The sequence below is a fragment of the Poromitra crassiceps genome (assembly GCF_964638095.1).
Source record: "Poromitra crassiceps genome assembly, chromosome: 17".
In the NCBI taxonomy this organism is placed as follows: Eukaryota; Metazoa; Chordata; class Actinopteri; order Beryciformes; family Melamphaidae; genus Poromitra; species Poromitra crassiceps.
In genome coordinates, this window is record NC_139635.1 from 27110870 (window position 1) to 27133133 (window position 22264).

The window sequence follows — 22264 nt, forward strand, 5'->3', positions numbered from 1 at the left end:
ATTGATTATATATGTTAAATGGTCAATTGTGTTATGGGAATTGCTGGTATTAGATAATAGTAATTATCTGTTTGTTTCTGTACTGCATATATTGTGTTAGAGAGCCACCTTTTGGTCCATTTGAGTATGGAACTTTGTTCGTAGTTATATAGCTCAATTGTTTGGTCACTCAATCCATTTGAGTTATTCATGTTTCCATTGTTTATTTGTTTCTTAGGAAACCACACCTAAAGTAATACCTGGATGCAGGACTACGGAAACACATGGGTTGAATAAAAGTACTAAACCTTCTTTCTTGGACTTTTGATCCTGACCGATCACCTGTGGTGGGCTAGTGACTCTGATCCGGCACATAAGCAGAAGTTCATTGGAATAGCCTCAGTCAGTTATTCCTTTTTTTCAGCCCACATTCAAATCATTACTAGAAACTCACCTGTGCTTTTAACCTGTGATAACTGTATTGTCTTTTCCCTCATTCTTTGATCATTTGTATTGTGTATTATGTTTTAAATGTGTTGTTTACTTGATCTTTTTAAACCCCCTTGTAAAGCGTCTGAATACCATGAAAAGTGCTCCATAGATACAATTTACCGTTATTAAATTTATTATTGTATCCTTAATATCCGTATTCATAAGACTGAACAGATACATGGATATAGTTTAGAAGAATAAACAGCCAACTTACTAAGGAAGATTCGGGTTCAGGCCGGGCCGGGCTTGTTGTTTTGGACCTGCTAAGCTCTATATTGTATTAGCAAACACTGCAACAGGAAGTAAGCTCTATATTGTATTAACAAACACTGCAACAGGAAGTAAGCTCTATATTGTATTAACAAACACTGCAACAGGAAGTCAGCTCTGCACGGCCAACGCACACCAGCACGACAAAAGTGGCTTGGAGTCAACTGCTCGCTTGGTGCTGCAGCTTGATTGGTTGTCTTGCTGTCTTCTGGCCCCTCCCCATGTCGCTGTCGTTGCTCTCAACCATCGCCAGGTATCCCAGCATGCTTTGGAAAGAGATGACAGACGCATCCAATACACAATGAATGAATGAGGCAAATGACTATAGTGTCACTGTGGTGTGCATCATGTTGAGATGTTACAATGAAACTGGAAAAGTTGTAGTTTTCACACACTCACTTTAATGATCAAAGAAAAACAGGATATGAAAGAAAAATACTGAATTCTTCTTTAACTTTAACCCCCCTACACACATGATCCAACTAAATCATTATGTCAACATCACATGAACATGAGCCATAACACCACACATTCTGCCAAGAGGAAGAAAAGGTAAAGAGACAAGATACATCAGTAGTTACTGGTCTTCTCTCAGTGGAGACTGAGCCCTATTGAAAGAACAAATTAATCTTAATGTGCTAGACAAGTCTGAAAAGTGTTTTTGTTGTTCTATAAAATAAAATGCAACATTAAACTGGATATTATTTACCTGAAGACAAAACAACATATTATGTGTAAACTGTCTTAACTGACAATCCTGAGGCAAATGAATGATCAGTCTAATAATCTGTGTGATTGACAGGAGAGATGATCAGAGGGGCGGAGTTTTCACCACCATTATTAAGATAGGGACTGAAGTATGGGTAGAGTTTCTCAGTGAAGCTGCAGCCAGTAAAGGAGTAGATCAGAGCTGCAGCATCTACATCATAAAAGGAGACTAGACCCTCCTCATAATCCACAAACACCCCGACCTTCTGGGGCTTCATCTTCAGAGAGAGGAGGACAGCAGGGCCAGCAAGAGCTCTGTACTCATTTCCATTCCTCAACACTACAGTCCAGTAGCCTTTCTCTGGTCTCAGTGTGATTTTTCCCTTCCTGTTGCTCGACCCTCTGGCCACTCCTACATCCCAGTCAGTCTTCCCTTTAACCTGAACCTCATAGTAAAACTTCCCTGAAGAGAAGCTCTGCTTTGCTAAGACACAGACACAAGGAGAAAATCTCTCTGGGTTGTCTGGGAGATTCTTCTTTACATCACCAACATGTACTTGTTTCCCATCATCAGACAGGATGAGATGGGCTTGTGCTGTATCAGGATCCAGAGTCACATCCACTGCAAACTGCTGGACCCTCTTCAGCTCAACATCAGCAAGCAGCTTCTCCATCTCTTTCCTGAGTGTCTCCTCCAGCTGAGCCACAGCTCTCCTAACAGTCCCCTCATATGTTGAGTGGACACTGACCTCTGTCCAGTCTTTGGTGTGTGGAGGATTGTTCAGGGATGGGAAGCTTTGGAGGAGGTGAAGGTGGTCTTCAGTGTGTGAGAGCTGCTCCACCTCAGCGGTTCTCTTCATCAGCTCACAGATCTCCTGTTCCATCTCTTTGATGAAGCCTTCACCTTGTTTCTCTGTTGTTTTCTGCTTCTCTTCAATCGTCTCAATGAGCTCAGCCTGGCCTCTCTCCACAGACTGCTTCAGAGCAGTGAAGACCTGCACACTGTCTGCTATCTGTCTGTCTGCATTTGCCTTACTGAGCTCTACTGAGTGTTTGATCTCCTGAATCTTCAGTCGTCTCTCCTGGATCTTCTGCTGAATTTCAGCCTCCGTCTTCCCCAGTTCAGCCTTCTTTCCTTTATATTCTTCTTCCAGAGGGACAAAGCGATGTGACTTGTGGTCTGACTCAGTACAGAACTGACAGACACACATCTGGTCAGTCTTGCAGAACAGCTCCAGCGGTCTGTCATGCTTCTTACACATCCTGTCTTCCAGGTTCTCCACAGGATCCATCAGCTTGTGTCTCTTCAGGCCCCTCACTCTCTGATGAGGCTCCAGGTGAGTCTCACAGTAGGAGGTCAGACACCCCAGGCAGGACTTCTGGGCCTTGCGTTTGGTCCCAGTGCAGATGTCACAGGGAACTTCTCCTGGTTTGGCACTTTGTTGGTCTGGGCAGCTGCTGGCTTTCATCTGAGCTGACTTCCTGAACTGAGCAGCCATCTCAGATATGAAAGTATTGACATGCAGCTCAGGTCTTCTGTTGAAAAGCTTCTGACACATGGGACACTGGCACTGGACACTAACATCCCAGTGCTGTGTGATGCAGTTCTTGCAGAAGTTGTGTCCACATGGTGTGGTGACTGGATCAGTGAACACATCCAGACAGATGGAGCACAGAAACTGCTCTTCAGAGAGGAGACTGCTGGCAGCAGACATATCCAAACACTGAGACCTGAAGGGAAAGTGTGAAATAACATTTAAATCCCACTGTGACTTCATCAGTGATGTCATAAATCCCAGTGATGTGTGACATCATCAGTGATGTCATAAATCCCATGGATGTGTGACATCATCAGTGATGTCATAATGCAAACCTGCATGTATTGACTTCATTATACCATAATGAAACTGTCCTATATTGAGGACACAACTGATGTCTTGAATAAAATGTCTGGCCTCAGTAATCTCCATTCACACTTCTTGGTAGCCTATATGCTAACATCTCTATCATGAGTTCATGTCTGCTTTGTGACACGTCCTGATCGGCTGGATATCCAGTTGTTCCTTTACTGTCTTTAACTGCCTGGATCATTCACAATAATGTCTTATCTTTACTGTCTTTAACTGCCTGGATCATTCACAATAATGTCTTATCTTTAGGGACAACATTTACTGTCTTTAACTGCCTGGATCATTCACAATAATGTCTTATCTTTAGGGACAACATTTACTGACAAAAGACTGCATGGTGTTCTAGTTGGCTCAAGTTTTTCTCCCATGAGTGTGTTTATCTGTTTAAAATCCTCTTAATATTCATCTTTATCACTGTATTACTACTCTGTGGTCAGTAGGCTACATTGATGATATTTTCTTGATGTCATATTCAGTGGAAACTTTCATAAAAAAAATGAGAACATGCCCCCGGACCCCCTAGGGCAGGGGTGGGCAACTATTTTTCATGGGGGGCCACATGAGAAACCCAGATTGTTGCCGGGGGCCGAACAAATATTATCATGCCGTAACCCATGGATGGGTAACTTTGATGATATGAGGGCCACAAAAAAATTTCCTCGCTACCAGATTTTGCTGAGGGCTGAACGGCGCCAGCGCGAAAAATTTGGGGTCATTTGAAGCCAGGTTTAGAGGAATAACTCATTTTAAATTAACAATTGTGATGTCATTATTCAGTCTTAACCACCAATATTTGATCCTTTTCCTCACTCACTCCTATGTCACCACCTGCTCTCCCTGCAGGGCTTGAAATTAACTTTTTTCACCACCTGCCAATATGGCTGCTAGATTTTAAAGTTACCAGCCAATTACAATTTCCACCCACCGAAATGTTTTTCTTGAAATAAACCAGAATATGAGTGGGTTAATTTAAGCATAAGTATCAATAAATGGCCCTGGATTCTCAAAGCCTGTGTTGAGAGTCACACAAGAACAAAAATACACTCTTGAAGCTAAATAAATCCAAAACCAACAAGTTAATTATTTAAATTTCTACTTCAATGTAGAACAGTCATTTCTTACACATGAGATTACTTTTAGCCTTTTAGTCATAAATATTATTGAAAGATATTCCATATTCCAGACTGAAATGCTATAACAGAAGAGTATTGCCCAGAATGACATGAACATTTGGACACTTATTCAGCGGGTATATTGCATGTTGCGTTCAAGTGCACTGTAAAAAAAAAAAAATTTTTTTTTTTTTTTTTTTTTGCAATTCCATCGCGGGCCACACAGGGGGCGCCCGCGGGCCGCATACGGCCCGCGGGCCGTATGTTGCCCATGTATGCCCTAGGGGTTCAGTGGTCCATGACCTTTGGGTGGGCTGAGCCCACCCCAGAAGAAAATTGTGTAGTTTCAAGTAAAAATGGATCAAACTGGCGCACTTTGAGATCAAAATGAAGAGACTAGATATATGAAGAACTACACACATCAATATCTTCTTTACCGTTCTGTGGTTTTACAGCGATGAAAAAATAATTGTTTCCCTATATATACTATATATATTCTGCATACAGGTTACTATATGGTAGAATTATGCTTGCATAAATAATTGGGTGGGCTGAGCCCACCCAAAGCTCTGATGCTAAAACCGCCCCTGCCACTTGCCATAATACACAGGTAGGTTGGAGTGATCTAATGCAGCGTGGAACCAATGTTTTGATGTCGGACTGTTTTCGCATTCATTCCATGGATGATGGTTCATTCATATTGCCAAATGTTTGATCGGGTTTTGTTTAGTTTTGCACAGGTTGCACTTTATTGATGTTCTTTTGAAAATATGTGCAGTGCAAAATGGGTTCATTGCAGCCACTAATACAGTGATAAGACTTAATGAAAATTTTTCTTGTCAAATATTTCTTATTTTTTGCACAGATATAACTTTATTGATATCGTTATAACAAAGTGATTGCACATTTCATTTGATTTTTATCTGATGGAGCAATTGATTGATTGATTGATTGAGTTCTTTATTGATAATGAACAAACAGTATATACAGAATACATATATACATACACAGGCCCACCATTATCAAAAGGATAAAAAACGCAATAAAGCTAATAGCTTATTTCCATTGCGGTCCTTAAGATGACTGTGATAAAAAGTGTACTGTTGTGTGCCTGGATGTGTGTAAGTGTGTAACAGTATGAGTGCCTCAGGCACTTGTCAGCGTGGGTGTGCCTGCCACGCAGGGGGGAGAATAGTATGGGGAAGTAGGGCACAGTGAATAATCAATAAAAATAAGCATAAAATAAGATAAAAGACAATTAGTGCTATTAAAAATAAACCCAACAAATCCTAATAAAATACGTACAATAAGATATAATCAAGTAAAATAAATAAAATAAAATAAAATCTAATAAAATACAGGGTCGATTGAAACACCGGCTCAGTCACTGGCTGGCCGATAACAGGTCGCCCCCCACCTCAAACACCTTGGCTACCATCAAATCGAGCATACCCATACTGTACAATATTATAATACAATATACTATAATATTATATATCATTACCATACAATATTATATATTATATAACAATATAATCCCACAGCATAGCATAATACATTAAATCCAGGTTCTGCTTCTCCTGATCCAATTCTTGACTTTAACTTTGAAAGAATGATAGGAGCTGATCGTCTTAATCTCAGCTGGGAGACTGTTCCAGGCTACTGCCGCTGAGTATAGGAATGAATTCTGGCCAATGCATCTTTTGCATTTTACTGGGACCAAATCTGTAGGGCTCCCTCTAGTGCCGTGACCATGTACGTCACTGACCTTAGTGAAGTAATTTCTGAGGTATTTTGGGACAACATTGTTGACTAATGACTATCCTGTGGACCATGCCGAGTTTGATTTGTGCTACTCTCTCATCTACTCTGAGCCACTTGAGGCTGTCGAAATGAGACTGTTGTAGGTGAGTCCTGGGATTCAATTGTAGAATGAGTCTAACTAATCTATTTTGAGCTGTCTGGAGCCTGTTTTTCAGTGACAATGTGATGCTGGTGTACCATGAGGAACATGCGTAATCGTATTCAGGCACGTGCACACATAGACATGAAAGGGGGATTGAGCCCCTGCCTTTTTTTCAGTCTGTAAAAAGTGCTTTTTTTTTTTTTTTTTTTTTTTTATTATAATACATTTTTCTTTTTCATTCCAACAACACATGAACAAAACAAACAGCTCAGACACATTAAAAAATAAAATAAAAAGTGCCCTTTCCTGACCATGAATGCATTTCTAATGGTGCTTTGTATGGAAATTGCCCTTTCCATGCCGTCAGTGAAGGCAGCATTCAAAGAGAAATGCCTTTTCCGAGCTCTCTTGGCCTTGAATGCATCATTTGTAATAGGCCTCTGCATGGAGCAGTGTTTTTCTAAACTGCCCCTGAAGGCACCAACCCAAAAATGAACCCAAAAATGAATGAATAAATAAATACATAAATAAATAAACCACCCAATAAATAAATAACCAAAATATAGGGAACAAATGCAGAATTGTTGCTCTTGAAAATATTTTTTACTTTACACTATTGGAAAGGGATGTTGTGTTGTTGAATCCGCAAAAAATAAAAAAAATTCTAATACACCTTATCTAAATCTTCTGTCTTGCTTTTTAGAATTATGGTTAAAATGCATGGTATATTACAAGCCTCACTCAGTATCATTCAATGTTTCTGCCTGTGTTGCTATCTGTTGTAGTACAACAACCTAAAGGGAGAAAAGGAGCAAATACATATTGATGCTTAAATGATTTCACAACAGTATTGCAACAGCATGCAACTTTTATATACTAATATTATTCAGTTATGGAGTTATTTTTCCGTGACAAGTCTCATCCTAAAATGAGATATTCCTCTAAATCTGGGTAAAATCGGAATATTTAAAATGAGTTATAGCCCTAAATTGGCCTTCAAATTGCCTCAAATTTCCGTGCCCTTTTATTAATTTGAGCCCCTGCCCCTCTAATGTTCTGTGCACGTCCCTGATCGTATTGACACTGAACCAGGGCTCCCGCTAGAATTTCCAAAGCATACCTGTTAACAGAGGTTGAAATCCTGGTGAGGAATTTCACTCTCTGGTTAACCTTTTTGGCTACCCTCTGCGCCATGCTCTCTCCTGATAAGGTGTTGTCCAGCACACAGCCCAAGTATGTGACCTCCTCTCTGGCTGAGACCTCAACTTCTCCCACCACAACCCTAAACCCCGGAGACCTCCTCAATTTAATGGTAGAACCAAAGAGGATGGCTTCTGTCTTACCTAAGTGGAGGGACAACCTGTTATCAATCAGCCAGCAACTGATCCTGAGTAGTTCTCGGCTGAGGATCCTTTCTACCTCCCCTTTATCTTGATGTGATACCAGTAGAGCAGCATCGTCCGCAAAAAGAAGCAAATCACAATCACAGGCAGATTTCATGTCGTTGACATATAAAAGAAATAAGACTGGACCTAAAATGCTCCCTTGAGGCACCCCACAAGTTGGCTCTAGTGAAGATGACATGGTGCCATTCACTTCCACCACTTGCTTCCTACCCCTTAGGTATGACTCCACCCACCTTAGCGAAGCACTGTTAAAACCCATAGCCTTCATTTTAAATAGCAGTATATCGTGGTTCACGGTGTCAAAGGCTTTTTGTAAATCTAATAAAACCATTCCACAATATTTACCTTTATCTACTTCTGTTCTAATTTGGTCTGTCAGATACAGCAAACATGTGTCTGTTGAGTGAGATATTCTAAACCCCGACTGATACTCATACAGGATGTTGTTTGTTGACAGGTATTCATTTATTTGCTCAAAGATGATTCTTTCCATTACCTTTGACACCGTGCTGAGGATCGAGACAGGACGGTAATTCCCCGGGTCTAATTTATTTCCTTTTTTATAGATAGGAATAACTCTGGCTGATTTGAGATCAGTGGGAAAATGCCCCTTTTCAATGGACATGTTTAAAATAAATGTTATACATGGAGCAATTGTCTCCGCTGCGTCCCTCAAGAATCTGGCGGGAATTTTGTCCTGTCCTGTTGCCTTCGCAGGGTTGAGGGCCTTGAGTTTTTTTTCCACCGTGACCTCAGACACACTTGAGAAAGAAAAGGTATCTGCCAGGATACCTTTCTTCCTGTAAAACTCCCCCACCTGTTTATTTCCATATTTGCCACTCGGACTGGGCAATTTATTTACTAGTTTGTTTGCTATAGTAATGAAGAACGTATTTATATAATTAGCTACATTGGTATGTCCTGTAATCAGCGTGCCTCCTATATCTAAGTTCATGTTTTTAGCTTTTGTCTTGAGCCTGTTCCCGTATCCCGTCATTTTCAAACACTTCCACAATTGTTTAGGATTTGACTTATTTTCTGTTATTTTTTCATTGTAGTATTCCGCCTTGGCTATCTTAATTAATCTAGTTACTTCATTTCTAAGTGTTTTAAACTCAATATATAATTGCTCTTCGCTATTTTTTCTAAATCTAGTGAACATGTCATTTCTGGACTTTATTGCTCCAATTATTTCTGTGTTCATCCAATCTGGTTAACTTTGTTTGTTCTAGCAAAGTGATTGCAATTTCTGTTTGATTATTTTAATTTATTATTTAAAAAAGCACAGATGTAGGCCTACAGTAGCAGTCACAAGATTTTGTTTAAAGTTGAAATGGAAGTCGTTTTTTTATTTGGACAACATTTTTGAAAGAAAATAGAATGGAATAGTCATGATCTTGATGTTATTTCAATAAAAGTTCAACTTGGACCTTTTTGTTACAATTGTGTTGGGGCGGTGGGGCATGAACATTTTTCCTCCTTCAAAGTGGGGCATGACAGAAAAAGTTTGAGAACCACTGTCTTAAGCAGAACCCCCCCCCCCCCCCCCAAAAAAAGATCCAGACAGTGATATGCAGTTTAGTTGGTGCTTTATTGCAGTGATTCCCAACCATGGGTACGTGTACCCTAGGGGTACTTGAGCAGCTTGCAGGGGGTATACTTGGAATGATTGGGGAATACAATTTACCTCCAAAATGATAAACAAATATATATATATTCCAAGTCATTTCATAAGCCCATTGTTAAAATGTGATGTGTGTGCCGCAACTAGTTCTGCTGGCAAGTGTCAACTGCTACACTGTTCTGCTACTGATAATGGCAAAAAACAACTAAAAAGCCCAAACACCGACAGTTCAGTGAAACATATATTTTGTATAGATTTACGTGTATGTAATCATCACCACGCATGAGTGAGGGGTACTATTGTCATGGAAAAACAGCTCAAGGGGTACATAAGACAAAAAAGGTTGGGAACCACTGCTTTATTGCACAGAGATGAGACGAGCATACCAGTTTGTTTCTAGTTGGTTTCCAATGCTGCTCTTGGTCTGTGGTCTGGTGAGAACTGTGTGTGCTCCCCCTCACCTGTACCTAATGATCTCCTGTTACCTGTGCCTATTATTATACAACTCTGTGATCCCATGACCGCCACCAAGTGTCCAAAAATAATACTGCAAGATATCTAAACAAAATAATATGACATGATGCCAACAACAAACATAAATGACTCCAACATTGTGATTTGGACAAACAATGAGCAGCATAAACCTATTGTGTGTTTCTCTGTCCTCAGAAGCAGTCCTGGCTGGATTGATCCTGCAGGCTACTTAATATTTGAGTCTTTCCCTGTAGGATATATTTTTAAGCTTGATTTTTACTCAGGCTCTGGAGCTGGATCAGCTTAACAGAAGGGGTCATAGGGGTCACATTTGAAATCATAAGGGTCAAAGTCGGAGGCTTTCTGCTCCACTGGTGCTTCAGCAACATGTTCCACGTAGTGGTGGTCAGGACACCCAGAGCGTTTTGGTAGCTGGAGGCATCGGCGCCGTGGACCTGCTCCAGGTGACGCATCTGCTGATACAACATCCTGATCCTGTCAATCTCATAGAGCTGCAGAAAGACAGACACATCGGTACAGGAGAGAGAGAACACATAGAAAATGTTAGTGGATCACATGAAAGGACAATACCTATGGTAGTAGCTATATAGAACTCAGGCTGAGATATCCCTTTAAAAAGCTCATCCCCATTCAATCCAACACCAGTGATTCTCAAACCTTTTCATATCAAGACATTTTGTCTCTTGGACCCAAATCTGAGAATATGTTTATTGTTGGATATGATTTTGTCCAGAATTCCAAGACTAACTGCTCTACTGTAGGTGGCAGAGGGAGAACAGTGAAACTATGATCAAAACAGTCATCCCTCTACATTCTCTAATCGCATTAACTTTTTTTTAAATCAAATAATTGTGAAGTTTAACAATTCAGCAATTTCCTGAGGACTCCCCTGGAACCCCCTCAAGGACCCCTGGTGGTCCCCGGACCCCACGTTGAGAACCACCGTCCTTAACTCACTCCTTCAATGTGTCCGATGCTGTTGTAGAAGCGGTAGTAGGACTGGAAGTCAGGAGTGCTGCGGTACCACTTGGGTTCAATGTTCCTCCTGGATCGAGTCAGGAAGTGGTGTGCTTGAGCAGAGTGGATGCTGACTGCCCCTGCAGCTGCATTCACTGTGGAAGAAGACAGAGGCAGAGGCAGAGGAATCAGGGAACAGAGGAGTTATGGCAATTTTGCTCCAATGCAATTTCTCATTAGCAGAGTATTACTTTGTTACTCAGTCACTCAAGAATTGGAGGGGAAGAGTACTGGGGTGATGGGACTTTTTGATAACTGAACTTTTCTTACTCTGAATTTAGGCTATTATACTACTTAATATTAGTATAGTAATCATGAAAGCAGTTTGGGGAGTAGTGAACTACAAACAAATTAATGTAAACTAAACTTAGCTTGCTGGTAGTTAGACTCAAGTAGTTAATTACTTTTTTGTCATTTTTTTGTACTTGAAACTATAAACAATTCTGGACCATAACAATCTGACATTGCTTGCACTTCCATATGAATAGTGGGGTATTTTATGTTTTTGGCTTATGTGACACTGACATAACAATTGGGCACTTTTTGCAATAAACTGAATTGAGTGGCATTTTTCTGCTGGCATGTGACTTTTTTGTATTATTTTGTTATAAGTAGTTTGAACTACATTTTCTGAGTAGCTTTAGTTAATCAAATTTTAGTATTTGGTAGTTTAAGCCATGGTGCTCATTGGGGCCCGGGGACCCCCAGGAGTCCTTGAAGGGGTTCTATGGGTCCCCAGCAAAAAGGCTACCGTAATTTATTTTCACTAGAATACCAACCATAAGTATAACACAAGGGCAGACTGTATTTTGGTTGTGGGTTTCATACTCACACCCGCTCCCGTGACCACATCACCCCTGTCCTCCATAACCTCCAGTGGCCCCCTGTCCCACAACACATCCAGTTCAAAGTCCTCCTCCTCACTCACAAAGCCCTCTATAACCAGGCCCCCTCCTACCTCACTGACCTGCTCCACCACCATATCCCCTGCCGTCGCCTCCGCTCCTCAGATGCAAACCTCTTGTCTGCACCACTCAGGACCAAGCGCTGGACCTGGGGTGGTAGAGCCTTTCTCCGTTGCTGCCCCCTCCCTCTGGAACTCTCACCCCAAACACATCAGAGACTGCATCAATCTGCCCACATTCAAGTCATTAATCAAAACTCACCTGTTCAAAAGTGCTTTTAACCTGTGATGACTGTGTATTGTATCTGTATTAACATCATTTCCCCTCATTCTTTGATCATTTGTATTGTGTATTCTGTTTTTAATGTTGTTTCCTTGATATTTTTAGACCCCCTTGTAAAGCGTTTTCGAGTACCATGAAAAGCGCTCTGTAAATAAAATGTATTATTGTACAAAAGTGAATCCCTCGACTTCTTATTAATTAAATGTATTATTATTCTAACCATAAAACCATATGCATTCATAAGACTGAACTGACAAATGGATATAGTTTAGAATAGATCAGGGGTTTTCAAAGTCTGAGACTGTGGGCCTCCCCCCAGACAAAGCTTGGAAAGAGGAGCCCCCTCGCTCAATTCCTGGATGCCTATGGGATCATCATGATTGTGTTATTTGATACCATAGACACTCAACAATTAAAGCCAAGATGGCCTGAGATTGGTGTTTGACATACTTCAAACTACACCAAATACATATATATATATTTTTTTTTACATAAATTTGTTTCTAACTCTGGGAAAGTGGGGAAAACTGTCAAATTCCCCCAAACGATTGTATCTCTCAACTATCTCTTTAACCAAATCAGACACATTGAGGATATTCTATGTGATCACCTTTTGATAACTAATGTAATATTGTTTCACTTCACTGAGCGTCGCCTGAAACTGCTTGGAGCCCCCCTGGGGAGGCCCGCCTCCCACTTTGAAAACCCCTGGAATAGATCAACAGCAACTTACTAAGAACATTTCGGGTTCGGCCCCATAAATGCAGCCAATGGGACAGGCCGGGCCGGGCTTGTTTGTTTGGGCCTGATCTAAGCTCTATATTGTACTAGAAAACACTGTAACAGGAAGTAAGCTATGCACAGCCAGTTGCACACAGCAAAGTGGCTTGGAGTGGCTGTCCACCCTGCCCCGCTGCTCGCTTGGTGCTGCAGCTTGATTGGTTGTCTTGCCGTCTTTGCATTTGACATTTTGAACTTAGCCCCTCCTCATGTTGCTGTAAATGCTCTCATCCATCGCCAGGTATCCCAGCATGCTTTGGAAGGAGATGACAGATGCATCCAACACACAATGAATGAATGAACAACTGACTAGTGTCACTGTGGTGTGCATCATGCACCGTTAGAGGAGTGAATAGAGATGTTACAATGAAACTGGAAAATGTGTCGTTTTCACACACTCACTTTAATGATCAAAGAAAAACAGGATATGAAAGAATACTGAACTCTTGTTTAACTTTAACCCCCCCCCACATGATATAACTAAATCATTATGTTTACATCACATGAACATGAGCCATAACACCACACATTCTGCCAAGAAGAAGAAAGGTAAAGAGACAAGTAACACCAGTAGTTACTGGTCTTCTCTCAGTGGAGAGCCCTATTGAAAGAACTTAATCTTCAAATGTGCTAGACAAGTCTGCAAAGCGTTGTTGTTGTTGTTCTATAAAATAAAATTCAACATTAGAATTGTTATTAGTTACCTGAAGAAAAAACAATAATGTGCGTAAATTGTCCTAACTGACAATGAATCCTGAGGAACATGAATGTTTAGTCTAATCTGTGTGATTGACAGGAGAGATGATCAGAGGGGCGGAGTTTTCACCATCATTATTATTGCAGGGACTGAAGTATGGGTAGAGTTTCTCAGTGAAGGTGCAGCCAGTAAAGGAGTAGATAAGAGCTGCAGCATCTACATCATAAAAGGAGACCAGACCCTCCTCATAATCCACAAACACCCCCACCTTCTGAGGCTTCATCTTCAGAGAGAGGAGGACAGGAGTGTCAGCAGCAGCTGTGTACTCATTTCCATTCCTCAACATTACAGTCCAGTAGCCTTTCTCTGGGCACAGTGTGATGTGTCTCTTCCTGTTGCTCGACCCTCTGGCCACTCCCACATCCCAGCGAGTCTTCCCTTTAACCTGGACCTCGTAGTAAAACTTCCCTGAAGAGAAGCTCTGCTTTGCTAAGACACAGGCACAAGAAGAAAATCTCTCTTGGTTGTCTGGGAGATTCTTCTTTACATCACCATCATGTACTTGTTTCCCGTCATCAGACAGGATGAGACGGGGATATGCTGTATCAGGATCCAGAGTCACATCCACTGCAAACTGCTGGATCCTCTTCAGCTCAACATCAGCAAGCAGCTTCTCCATCTCTTTACTGAGTGTCTCCTCCAGCTGAGCCACAGCTCTCCTCACAGTCCCCTCATATGATGAGTGGACACTGAGCTCTGTCCAGTCGTTGGTGTGTGGAGGATTGTTCAGGGATGGGAAGCTTTGGAGGAGGTGGAGGTGGTCTTCAGTGTGTGAGAGCTGCTCCACCTCAGCGCTTCTCTTCATCAGCTCAGAGATTTCCTGTTCCAGCTCTTTGATGAAGCCTTCACCGTGTTTCACTGTTGTTTTCTGCTTCTCTTCAATCGTCTCAATGAGCTCAGCCTGGCCTCTCTCCACAGACTGCCTCAGAGCAGTGAAGACCCGCACACTGTCTGCTATCTCTCTGTCTGCATTTGCCTTACTGAGCTCTACTGAGTGTTTGATCTCATGAATCTTCAGTCGTCTCTCCTGGATCTTCTGCTGAATTTCAGCCTCCGTCTTCCCCAGTTCAGCCTTCTTTCCTTTATATTCTTCTTCCAGAGGGACAAAGCGATGTGACTTGTGGTCTGACTCAGTGCAGAACTGACATACACACATCTGGTCAGTCTTGCAGAACAGCTCCAGCGGTCTGTCATGCTTCTTACACATCCTGTCTTCCAGGATCTCCACAGGATCCATCAGCTTGTGTCTCTTCAGGCCCCTCACTCTCTGATGAGGCTCCAGGTGAGTCTCACAGTAGGAGGTCAGACACCCCAGGCAGGACTTCTGGGCCTTGCGTTTGGTCCCAGTGCAGACGTCACAGGGAACTTCTCCTGGTTTGGCACTTTGTTGGTCTGGGCAGCTGCTGGCTTTCATCTGAGCTGACTTCCTGAACTGAGCAGCCATCTCAGATATGAAAGTATTGACATGCAGCTCAGGTCTTCTGTTGAAAAGCTTCTGACACATGGGACACTGGCACTGGACACTAACATCCCAGTGCTGTGTGATGCAGTTCTTGCAGAAGTTGTGTCCACATGGTGTGGTGACTGGATCAGTGAACACATCCAGACAGATGGAGCACAGAAACTGCTCTTCAGAGAGGAGACTGCTGGCAGCAGACATATCCAAACACTGAGACCTGAAGGGAAAGTGTGAAATAACATTTAAATCCCACTGTGACATAATCAGTGATGTCATAAATCCCACTGTGACATCATCAGTGATGTCATAAATCCCAGTGATGTGTGACATCATCAGTGATGTCATAAATCCCATGGATGTGTGACATCATCAGTGATGTCATAATGCAAACCTGCATGTATTGACTTCATTATACCATAATGAAACTGTCCTCCTATATTGAGGACACAACTGATGTCTTGAATAAAATGTCTGGCCTCAGTAATCTCCATTCACACTTCTTGGTAGCCTATATGCTAACATCTCTATCATGAGTTCATGTCTGCTTTGTGACACGTCCTGATCGGCTGGATATCCAGTTGTTCCTTTACTGTCTTTAACTGCCTGGATCATTCACAATAATGTCTTATCTTTACTGTCTTTAACTGCCTGGATCATTCACAATAATGTCTTATGTTTAGGGACAACATTTACTGACAAAAGACTGCATGGTGTTCTAGTTGGCTCAAGTTTTTCTCCCATGAGTGTGTTTATCTGTTTAAAATCCTCTTAATAATCATCTTTATCACTGTATTACTACTCTGTGGTCAGTAGGCTACATTGATGATATTTTCTTGATGTCATATTCAGTGGAAACTTTCATAAAAAAAATGAGAACATGCCCCCGGACCCCCTAGGGGTTCAGTGGTCCATGACCTTTGGGTGGGCTGAGCCCACCCCGGAAGAAAATTGTCTACAGTTTCAAGTAAAAATGGATCAAACTGGCGCACTTTGAGATCAAAATGAAGAGACTAGATATATGAAGAACTACACACATCAATATCTTCTTTACCGTTCTGTGGTTTTACAGCGATGAAAAAATAATTGTTTCCCTATATATACTATATATATTCTGCATACAGGTTACTATGGTAGAATTATGCTTGCATAAATAATTGGGTGGGCTGAGCCCACCCAAAGCTCTGATGCTAAAACCGCCCCTGCCACTTGCCATAATACACAGGTGATTATTTTAATTTATTATTTAAAAAAGCACAGATGTAGGCCTACAGTAGCAGTCACAAGATTTTGTTTAAAGTTGAAATGGAAGTCGTTTTGTCAATAAAAGTTCAACTTGGACCTATTTGTTACAATTGTGTTGGGGCGGTGGGGCATGAACATTTTTCCTCCTTCAAAGTGGGGCACGACAGAAAAAGTTTGAGAACCACTGTCTTAAGCAGAACCCCCCCCCCCCCCCCCCCAAAAAAAAAGATCCAGACAGTGATATGCAGTTTAGTTGGTGCTTTATTGCAGTGATTCCCAACCAGGGGTACGTGTACCCTAGGGGTACTTGAGCAGCTTGCAGGGGGTATACTTGGAATGATTGGGGAATACAATTTACCTCCAAAATGATAAATAAATATATATATATTCCAAGTCATTTCATACGCCCATTGTTAAAATGTGATGTGTGTGCCACAACTAGTTCTGCTGGCAAGTGTCAACTGCTACACTGTTCTGCTACTGATAATGGCAAAAAACAACAACTAAAAAGCCCAAACACCGACAGTTCAGTGAAACATATATTTTGTATAGATTTACGTGTATGTAATCATCACCACGCATGAGTGAGGGGTACTATTGTCATGGAAAAACAGCTCAAGGGGTACATAAGACAAAAAAGGTTGGGAACCACTGCTTTATTGTACAGAGATGAGAGGAGCATACCAGTTTGTTTCTAGTTGGTTTCCAATGCTGCTCTTGGTCTGTGGTCTGGTGAGAACTGTGTGTGCTCCCCCTCACCTGTGCCTAATGATCTCCTGTTACCTGTGCCTATTATACAACTCTGATCCCATGACCGCCACCAAGTGTCCAAAAATAATACTGCAAGATATCTAAACAAAATAATATGACATGATGCCAACAACAAACATAAATGGCTCCAACATTGTGATTTGGACAAACAATGAGCAGCATACACCTATTGTGTGTTTCTCTGTCCTCTGAAGCAGTCCTGGCTGGATTGATCCTGTAGGCTACGTAATATTTGAGTCTTTCCCTGTAGGATATTATTTTAAGCTTGATTTTTACTCAGGCTCTGGAGCTGGATCAGCTTAACAGAAGGGGTCATAGAGGTCATGTTTGAAATCATAAGGGTCAAAGTCGGAGGCTTTCTGCTCCACTGGTGCTTCAGCAACATGTTCCTCAGCTGGTGCTACCTCCTCTTTCACCACTTTCTCCTCAATGGGCGCAGCCGGTGAGGCAGTTTCTGTGATGGGGCGGGGAGGGTGGTCGACGAGGCAGTCGGGGTCCCAGTAAGGGTCACAGTCGTACTCCATGCCCTTCACAGGAGGTGGAGGTGGAGATGGGGGTGGGACAGACATTTTGGGAGCAGGAGGTGGGGACGGAGGGGGAGGTGCAGCAGCTTTCATCTCCTCCTCTGTCATGGGCCTGCAGGCCGGGTTGTGGCGCGGGTCGCACAGCACCGGGACGGCGCCCGTCGGCAGGTAGACGATCTAAGGCTTGCAGAGCTTGTCGGCAGGGTTACACAGGAAGATCACCTGGGCGTCGGCCATTCATTTACAAATTGTATTATTGTACAAAAGTGACTCCCTGGACTTCTTATTAATTAAATGTGTTATTATTCTAACCATGAAACCATATGAATTCATAAGACTGGACACATGGATATAGTTTAGAATAGATCAGGGGTTTTCAAAGTATGAGACTGTGGGCCTCCCCCCAGACAACGCTTCAATTCCTGGATGCCTATGGGATCATCATGATTGTGTTATTTGATACCATAGACACTCAACAATTGAGCCAAGAGGCCCTGAGATTGGTGTTTGACATACTTCAAACTACACCAAATACATACAGGTCTGTCTGAAGGCATTTATTTGTTTCTAACTCTGGGAAAGTGGGGAAAACTGTCAAATTCCCCCAAACGATTGTATCTCTCAACTATCTCTTTAACCAAATCAGACACTTTGAGGATATTCTATGTGATCACCTTTTGATAACTAATGTAATATTGTTTCACTTCACTGAGCGTCCCCTGAAACTGCTTGGAGCCCCCCTGGGGAGGCCCGCCTCCCACTTTGAAAACCCCTGGAATAGATCAACAGCAACTTACTAAGTTGCAAGAACTAAGCTCTATATTGTACTAGCAAACACTGTAACAGGAAGTAAGCTATGCACAGCAAAAGTGGCATGGAGTCTCTGTCCACCCTGCCCCGCTGCTCGCTTGGTGCTGCAGCTTGATTGGTTGTCTTGCCGTCTTTGCATTTGACATTTTGAACTTAGCCCCTCCTCATGTTGCTGTAAATGCTCTCATCCATCGCCAGGTATCCCAGCATGCTTTGGAAGGAGATGACAGATGCATCCAACACACAATGAATGAATGAACAACTGACTAGTGTCACTGTGGTGTGCATCATGCACCGTTAGAGGAGTGAATAGAGATTTTACAATGAAACTGGAAAATGTGTCGTTTTCACACACTCACTTTAATGATCAAAGAAAAACTGGATATAAGGAAAAATACTTTTTTTGGTTGCAATTTTCAGAACATAGGCTCCGACAAAAACATCATCATCAACATTCCAATGTTACCACTAACCAGCCACGTCAAGTGCTTGTGTGCTTGTAAGAGTTGTGTGCAGGATCCCACGTAAGGGGTCCATGAAAAACAGGATATAAAGAAACATACTGAACTCTTGTTTAACTTTAACCCCCCCCCCCCCCCCCCATAATAAAACTAAATCACTTTGTCTACGTCACATGAACATGAGCCATAACACCACACATTTTGCCAAGAAGAAGAAAGGTAAAGAGACAAGTTACATCAGTAGTTACTAGTCTTCTCTCAGTGGAGAGCCCTATTGAAAGAACTTAATCTTCAAATGTGCTAGACAAGTCTGAAAAGTGTTTTGGTTGTTGTTCTATAAAATAAAATTCAACATTAGACTGGCTGCTAGTTACCTGAAGTCAAAACATGTGCGTAAATTGTCTTAACTGACAATGAATCCTGAGGAACATGAATGTTTAGTCTAATCTGTGTGATTGACAGGAGAGATGATCAGAGGGGTGGAGTTTTCACCAACATTATTAAGACAGGGACTGAAGTATGGGTAGAGTTTCTCAGTGAAGGTGCAGCCAGTAAAGGAGTAGATAAGAGCTGCAGCATCTACATCATAAAAGGAGACTAGACCCTCATCATAATCCACAAACACCCCGACCTTCTGAGGCTTCATCTTCAGAGAGAGGAGGACATCAGCTCTGTACTCATTTCCATTCCTCAACCATACAGTCCAGTAGCCATTCTCAGGTCTCAGTGTGCTTTTATCCTTCCTGTTGATCGACCCTCTGGCCACTCCCACATCCCAGTCAGTCTTCCCTTCAACCTGGACCTCGTAGTAAAACTTCCCTGAAGAGAAGCTCTGCTTTGCTAAGACACAGGCACAAGGAGAAAATCTCTCTGGGTTGTCTGGGAGATTCTTCTTTACATCACCAACATGTACTTGTTTCCCATCATCAGACAGGATGAGCCAGGGATTTGCTGTATCAGGATCCAGAATCACATCCACTGCAAACTGCTGGACCCTCTTCAGCTCAACATCAGCAAGCAGCTTCTCCATCTCTTTCCTGAGTGTCTCCTCCAGCTGAGCCACAGCTCTCCTCACAGCCCCCTCATATGATGAGTGGACACTGACCTCTGTCCAGTCCTTGGTGTGTGGAGGATTGTTCAGGGTTGGGAAGCTTTGGATGAGGTGAAGGTGGTCTTCAGTGTGTGAGAGCTGCTCCAGCTCAGCGGTTCTCTTCATCAGCTCAGAGATCTCCTGTTCCAGCTCTTTGATGAAGACTTCCGCCTGTTTCTCTGTTGTTTTCTGCTTCTCTTCAATCGTCTGAATGAGCTCAGCCTGACCTCTCTCCACAGACTGCTTCAGAGCAGTGAAGACCTGCACACTGTCTGCTATCTCTCTGTCTGCATTTGCATTACTGAGCTCTACTGACTGTTTGATCTCCTGAATCTTCAGTCGTCTCTCCTGGATCTTCTGCTGAATTTCAGCCTCCGTCTTCCCCAGTTCAGCCTTCTTTCCTTTATATTCTTCTTCCAGAGGGACAAAGCGATGTGACTTGTGGTCTGACTCAGTACAGAACTGACATACACACATCTGGTCCGTCTTGCAGAACAGTTCCAGCGGTCTGTCATGCTTCTTACACATCCTGCCTTCCAGGTTCTCCACAGGATCCATCAGCTTGTGTCTCTTCAGGCCTGAGATTCTCTGATGAGGCTCCAGGTGAGTCTCACAGTAGGAGGTCAGACACCCCAGGCAGGACTTCTGGGCCTTGCGTTTGGTCCCAGTGCAGACGTCACAGGGAACTTCTCCTGGTTTGGCACTTTGTTGCTCTGGGCAGCTGCTGGCTTTCATCTGAGCTGACTTTCTGAACTGAGCAACCATCTCAGATATGAAAGTATTGACCCGCAGCAGAGGTCTTCTGTCAAAAACCTCTTTACACATGGGACACTGGCACTGTACACTAACATCCCAGTGCTGTGTGACACAGTTCTTGCAGAAGTTGTGTCCACATGGTGTGGAGACTGGATCAGTGAACACATCCAGACAGATGGAGCACAGAAACTGCTCTTCAGAGAGGAGACTGCTGGCAGCAGACATATCTGAGACCTGAAAGGAAAGTGTGAAATAACAACATTTATTACATCATTCTTGAATGGCAATACCTTACACATTGAGTGCCACAGCGCTTCAGTAAAATCGTCTGGAGCCTGTGCCAGATTCACTTCCATTCAGTTGAAAACAGCTATAGAATTTTTTCTATTAGGGCTATATTGACAGGGCTGGACTTTAATGAAACATTGAACACTCCTGCTTCTTCCAAAGAAGAACTTTTGTTTCTAGACAGTTCCATTATGAAATGACAGCCTCTGAAAAAAGTGCACTTTCAAGGGTTTTCTGCCGTTTTTTTTTACTTTTCAAGATATAGTCACTTTTATGAATACCTTTTGCACTCTAATTTCGAGCACATTCACTGACTCTGGCTGGTGTTTTCTGATGTGGTGGCGTGGTGTGGTTTCTGTGCAGCCTGCGTGCCCCCCCCCCCCTCTCCACCTCTGAGCTGCGGGCTCCTCCCCACACGCACCGAGTCTGTTTTCTCACAGACTCCGTTTTTGCCCCGGACGGATCCCAGCGCGCAACAAGGAAATGCCAAACGCGACTGAACGAAAAGGTTTGGCCGTTCGGCTTCGGATGCTGGCTTTCTGGCAGGGAATCGTGTGGAGATAGATAGAAGCAGAAGAGCTCAGTTGTGGGCGCGGATGCAGCCGAGCCAACTGTCCGCTGCAGACAGAGCAATCTATACGGCTCTGGCTGAAGCATGCATCGGTTTCCCCTTTGATCACGTCTTTCCCTGCTGTCTCCTGCACAAAGTAAAGGATCTGAGGTGGGTGGCGCAGCTCCCGTGTCGATGTTTAAGGTTGTGCCGTGTGATCCCTTGAAGGGATTCATGCTCACTGGCTAGGTACGACCTTAAACAGCAGAATTATGGAATAATATGAATTATGATTTTAGGACGTCCACAGACGTCCTTGGCACTCCTCGTTACATTTTTTTAGGACGTCCAGAGACGTCCTTGGCACTCAATGTGTTAAAAGGGAATTGAAGTTGGATAAAAAAAAGGGACTACACTCACATTTTATGTACTTTTAAAGTCTGCATCTATTGACTTCATTATACCATAATGAAACTGTCCTCCTATATTGAGGACACAACTGATGTCTTGAATAAAATGTCTGGCCTCAGTAATCTCCATTCACACTTCTTGGTAGCCTATATGCTAACATCTCTATCATGAGTTCATGTCTGCTTTGTGACACATCCTGTCTTTAACTGCCTGGATCATTCACAATAATGTCTTATCTTTAGGGACAACATTTACTGTC

The 22264-nt window shown here is 42.6% G+C and overlaps 2 protein-coding genes across 2 annotated transcripts; both read right to left on the bottom strand.

Annotated features, from left to right (window-relative positions):
* Positions 1-1520: 1520 nt before the first annotated feature.
* LOC310792309 (uncharacterized protein) lies at positions 1521-20981 on the bottom strand (the record flags this gene model as incomplete). Its single annotated transcript, XM_083654032.1, has 5 exons — positions 1521-3164; positions 10211-10393; positions 10860-11014; positions 17420-17816; positions 19359-20981. The coding sequence occupies 5 exons, from the start codon at positions 20979-20981 to the stop codon at positions 1521-1523; spliced, it is 4002 nt and encodes a 1333-aa protein (XP_083510158.1).
* LOC310791702 (E3 ubiquitin-protein ligase TRIM39-like) lies at positions 13663-15303 on the bottom strand (the record flags this gene model as incomplete). Its single annotated transcript, XM_083653357.1, has 1 exon — positions 13663-15303. The coding sequence occupies one exon, from the start codon at positions 15301-15303 to the stop codon at positions 13663-13665; it is 1641 nt and encodes a 546-aa protein (XP_083509483.1).
* Positions 20982-22264: the final 1283 nt, after the last annotated feature.